We start from the raw sequence: 4,411 nt of genomic DNA, 5'->3' as shown, positions 1-4,411 counted from the left end.
GCTCGCGAGATCAGGATGGTCTCACAAGGCTAAGAAAATCTATGCATAGAACTGAAAGGGTGTGGTTAAACAGGGCAGCCTGCAAACCTCAGTTACATCAGTAACATCTCAAGAGGAATGGGCCAAAATTACAGCAAACTATTATGAGAAGCTTAAGGGAAGCAAAAAAAAAACAATTTTAACACTTTTTAAAGCCAATAATAATACATAATACTAAACTACAAAAAATAATATAAATAATATAATATGATATAATAATAACTGAGGAAAAGAAAAGAAAAATCCATCAAGCTTTAAACAAACACAAATAATCTTGTTCCAAATTCCCCTAAAACATCCATATTTTAATGTAGTTTCCTGATTCATACAGTTAGAATAACATGTAATGTCTTTTTAAACAGGGTGTAAATGTCTGGTTTTGATTATATGATTCCTTCAAACTTCTACCCTAGAAAGAAGGAAGACACAATGATGCTTGCACTGGTTTTCCCAAACATGCGTCAAACATTCGACTTACTCGCTTTACATTCATTTCTTACAAACAAACCCCCATAAAAATGACACCGACATCTGATCATGTGACACAACATGAAGAAGAGGAAAAAGTGAGCAGCCTGAAAGTGTTTTATTCTTTCCAGCTCAAGCCCCGCTGTCTGTATCCTATCTGCTCAATCCCCTCATCGTCATTTAAATCTCCCCCTACACCATCCGATCCCCGCCGTGGCCCTGTTTAAATCTCCCCCCCCTCCCAGTCCAACACATTTCTAATGCTAATTATCTAAACCTCTCTTTCTGCGTTCTATCCCTCCTACTCACCAGCTTCTGACTGAAATCTCTCCCTGCCCGTACTCCTTATAAACCTTGGCCTCAGATAAAGGCTGACTTTTATTCCTCCTTTTCCTTTTTTTGAACATAGCCCAAACTTTAAAAAATATATATATTTTTTTGTATTTATTAAGATATAATCACTTTATTAAAATATATATATATGTATATATTACAAAAGCAGGATAGAAGCATGGGAATCAGACTTTTTGTCCACCAGTTTTGCTTTGCAAGGGTCACCATCTCAAATAGAATAACAAGCAGAGCTGTGCAATCTGGGAGGAAATACAAACAAATCAATGTGGGAAATATAACTATTATATTTCTCTCATATTCCAAGCTTCATCACATCTATACTGGAATCATAAAGCACAACACTTTCTACTCTGCGGGCTCAGTTTGTCTATTTGCACCCTCAACTTTTACGCTCTCATTCAGATGGAGGGATTGCATTGTTTATTGCTGTGCAGAGCCACCTACACATAGAGCAGCTGAATCAGAGGAGTCCCATAAACATCACTCCTGATTACAGTTACATAAAAACTGGTAACCATTAGCAGCAAAAAACAGAATACAGGAAAGCTTTACCTAAACTGACAAGCAGAACATCTGCATGTGTTAAATTGTTGCTCACAACCTCCTCTTCCAATTCTTCATGTAAATTTAAAATTTAGTAGTCGAGAGAAATGTATCCATTATTTTAATTAAGTTTAAATCTTCAGTTTTGTGAAAGCAAATGTGTTTAAAAATAAAAATGTAGTAAAATCCCATAAAAAAGCAATGCATTGTGGTGTGAAAATAACATGATTACTGAATTTACCAAGGATCCAAATGTGTTTTTATTTTTGGTGATATAAAAAGACTAAGATTCTCAATAAAAATAAAGAGGACACCTCAGAAGGCGTGCTCACCTTGATACTCCTGTCCAGGGGTGTAAGTAGGGGGGCTTCCTGTGATTTGGAGGGTCAGCAACACCTCCCCACCACCCTCTGCCACCCCGACTCCTTCCATCTCCGTGTGATGGGTGCACAGGAAGAAGAACGGGTTAAAACGGGGGTAGAAGCTCGCCGGGGGTGCCCCGAAATCCACATTGCTGCTCCCCAGCGCCAGGGAAAGCCAGACACAGCCCAAAACGCCCCCAAGAAAGGCCCGCACCATGGCCATTTGCCCCCTCACCAAGCGGGCGGCTGAGGGATTGGAGGAGCTGGAGGTGACTAGAGGGATGATTGGGAGCGAGGAAGGCACAGGTTGAGCTCCAGAGGACAGGTGGTGGAGTCCACAGATGAGTCCAAGTCCAGAAGTGGGTGTGTGAGAGTGTGTGTTTTTCCTGTCAGTGATATTTAGGTGTGCCAGAAAAACTGTTCCTAAGCTTCTTTTTTCCCCTGTCCTGCCTCCACTCTCAGGGAGTTCGGAGCTTTGCCTGAGATGTCCTGCTCCAGCGTTTAAATACCTCACCCCCCCCTCCCTATGTTACCCTCTCTCCTCCCACCCTCCCGCCCTTCTTTTCTCTGCCTCTCGTTCGTTCTAACATGAGCTCCACGCGTGTGCTGTTTGCGCCGTACAACACGGCCTCCCTCCTCTCTCACTCTCTTTCTCATCCAGATCTTTCCTCCTCCCTGTTGTCTAACAGTCTATCACTCTTCTTTTTCCCCTAATCTTATGCTCCCTCTTTCTTATCTCCTCTTTACCTCTCTGTAAAACACTGAGTTACTTCTTGGTGCTCTTCTCCAGAGAGCCTGCCTGTCTTATCTCCATGCATCTGTTAGTTTCTTCGTCCTTAACCAGCCCTCTGACAGATCCCTGTCACTCTTCTCTTCTTCCTTTGTCTTTTTGCCCATCCACCAGACTGTCTCCTCCTCTCCCACCCACTATCACACCTCCTTCCACCCTCCCTCGAAGCTCTCCTCTCTTTCTCTGCTGTTCTTCCTCTTGGCCTCCCCTCCCTTCTTCACTCTTATGCTTTTCCAAACCCTTTCCGCCTCCTTCTCTCCTCACAAATGTTCAAGTTTGATTTTTTTCCTCTCCTCCTCTGTTGCCATTTTACTGGGATTTCCATCAGAACCTCGTTTTCCACGAGATGCTCCAACTTTCCCTCCGTCTGAGCAGCATGTGCCACCACTCTGCTCCACATTAATCAAACCTACTTAGTGCAACACTAGCTTTAAAGCTGCTTTCTCCTCAGCCCACCAAATGATGGCAATAAGTAATTGAGTAACATATCCTTCCTTTTTCATACACTGCTCTCTATCTCTGCTCATCTGTCTCTTGCTCTGGGTGTAAGTGATACACTCTCCCTCCACCTAACCCCACCTCTGACTGATATTATCTACAGACATTGTGGATGAAAAAAGGAGTCCATCTCAAATGCTAAAAAATGCTTTGAGTACAATTCTTTTCAGTGGTGTCAAGCTGCAGAAGGAAACATTAAATAAATAATCCCAGCTCAAAAGGGGAGCTTAAAGAACTTGTTGTTGACTCTGCAAAACATCCAGTCAAGCATTTATCTTTCACTGTGAGGGGTTTATGTGGTGCTTGTTAAGTTACAGACATAAACACTCCCAAACCGACAAAGCTGCATACCCTCTCACAGCGGTTCAATGTCCAAACAGACTAAACAACCGGAAACAGAGCCAGGTCTGCACGGACAGATGCCTCCATTCCTGGTCCTGGTCAAACAAACCCATCCCCAAATGCACAAACATGTAATGGACACTTTTATTTACACATGCACATGTGGGGGTCTTGTTTGAATTAGATTAATATCTGTTGCATTCAAAGTAATTCTCCTGCCTTTGCCATTTCTTTTGACGCTTCTATGTCCAGGCTCCCCATGAGGTAAAATTGACCCAATTTAAATTTCTGTTATGCTGATCACTACATATGACCTCTTTTAAGATCTATTGCGGCATTTTAAACAACTCTAATTGTTATACCCTGCTTTCTAAGGGCTTTTTAAAAGCTTTATGAGGATTATCTCTTTCTACTGTCAAAAATCTTTGAAGTTTGGTCACTGGATTTTATTGCTTAATTACTCATTTTAGATTAGTCCTTGGAGAACTTCACTAAAATACAGATTTTTTAAATATGTAGAAATTATTTAAAAATTGGAAAAGGGATCAAGGGGTTGCAGGTTATCCAATAATTAATTGTGGTTGACTGAACTTAACTTAGTAGGGATTTAACAGATATCTTCAGAGACATCAGCCTGCTTATTTTTGGTGATTGCAAGATCCAAAAAAGGATGCAGTTATTGTGTTAATAATAATAATAATGAATTTTATTTGTAACGCACTTTACATTTGACTTCAAATCTCAAAGTGCTACAAAGTGCTACATTTAAAAAAAGGGAAATTTAAAACAAGGTTAAAAGACCATAACATTAAAAACAGAGTAAAAAGACAATCATTAAAATCAAGTAAGTAAGTAAGTAAGTAAACTTTATTTGTATAGCACTTTTCACAGACAAAGTCACAAAGTGCTTCACATGATAACATAAAAACAACACAAGTAAAAACAGATAAAATGCAATAAAAGCTAAAATAAGTAAGGGAATAAAACAACACGCTATGTGATACGAGGAGCCATT

The 4,411-nt window shown here is 40.4% G+C and overlaps 1 protein-coding gene across 1 annotated transcript in view; it reads right to left on the bottom strand.

Annotated features, from left to right (window-relative positions):
• The window catches only part of reln (reelin), a 245,497-nt gene extending 243,252 nt beyond the window's left edge, over window positions 1–2,245 (bottom strand). Inside the window, 1 exon segment of the mRNA XM_015387357.1 lies at window positions 1,737–2,245. Within this exon segment, the coding sequence (XP_015242843.1) occupies window positions 1,737–1,989 (253 nt within the window). The 5' untranslated portion in view covers window positions 1,990–2,245.
• Window positions 2,246–4,411: the final 2,166 nt, after the last annotated feature.

Source organism: Cyprinodon variegatus, unplaced genomic scaffold (genome assembly GCF_000732505.1).
Source record: "Cyprinodon variegatus isolate N-32 unplaced genomic scaffold, C_variegatus-1.0 Scaffold392, whole genome shotgun sequence".
Lineage (NCBI taxonomy): Eukaryota > Metazoa > Chordata > Actinopteri > Cyprinodontiformes > Cyprinodontidae > Cyprinodon > Cyprinodon variegatus.
This window is presented reverse-complemented; position numbering and strand designations above follow the sequence as displayed.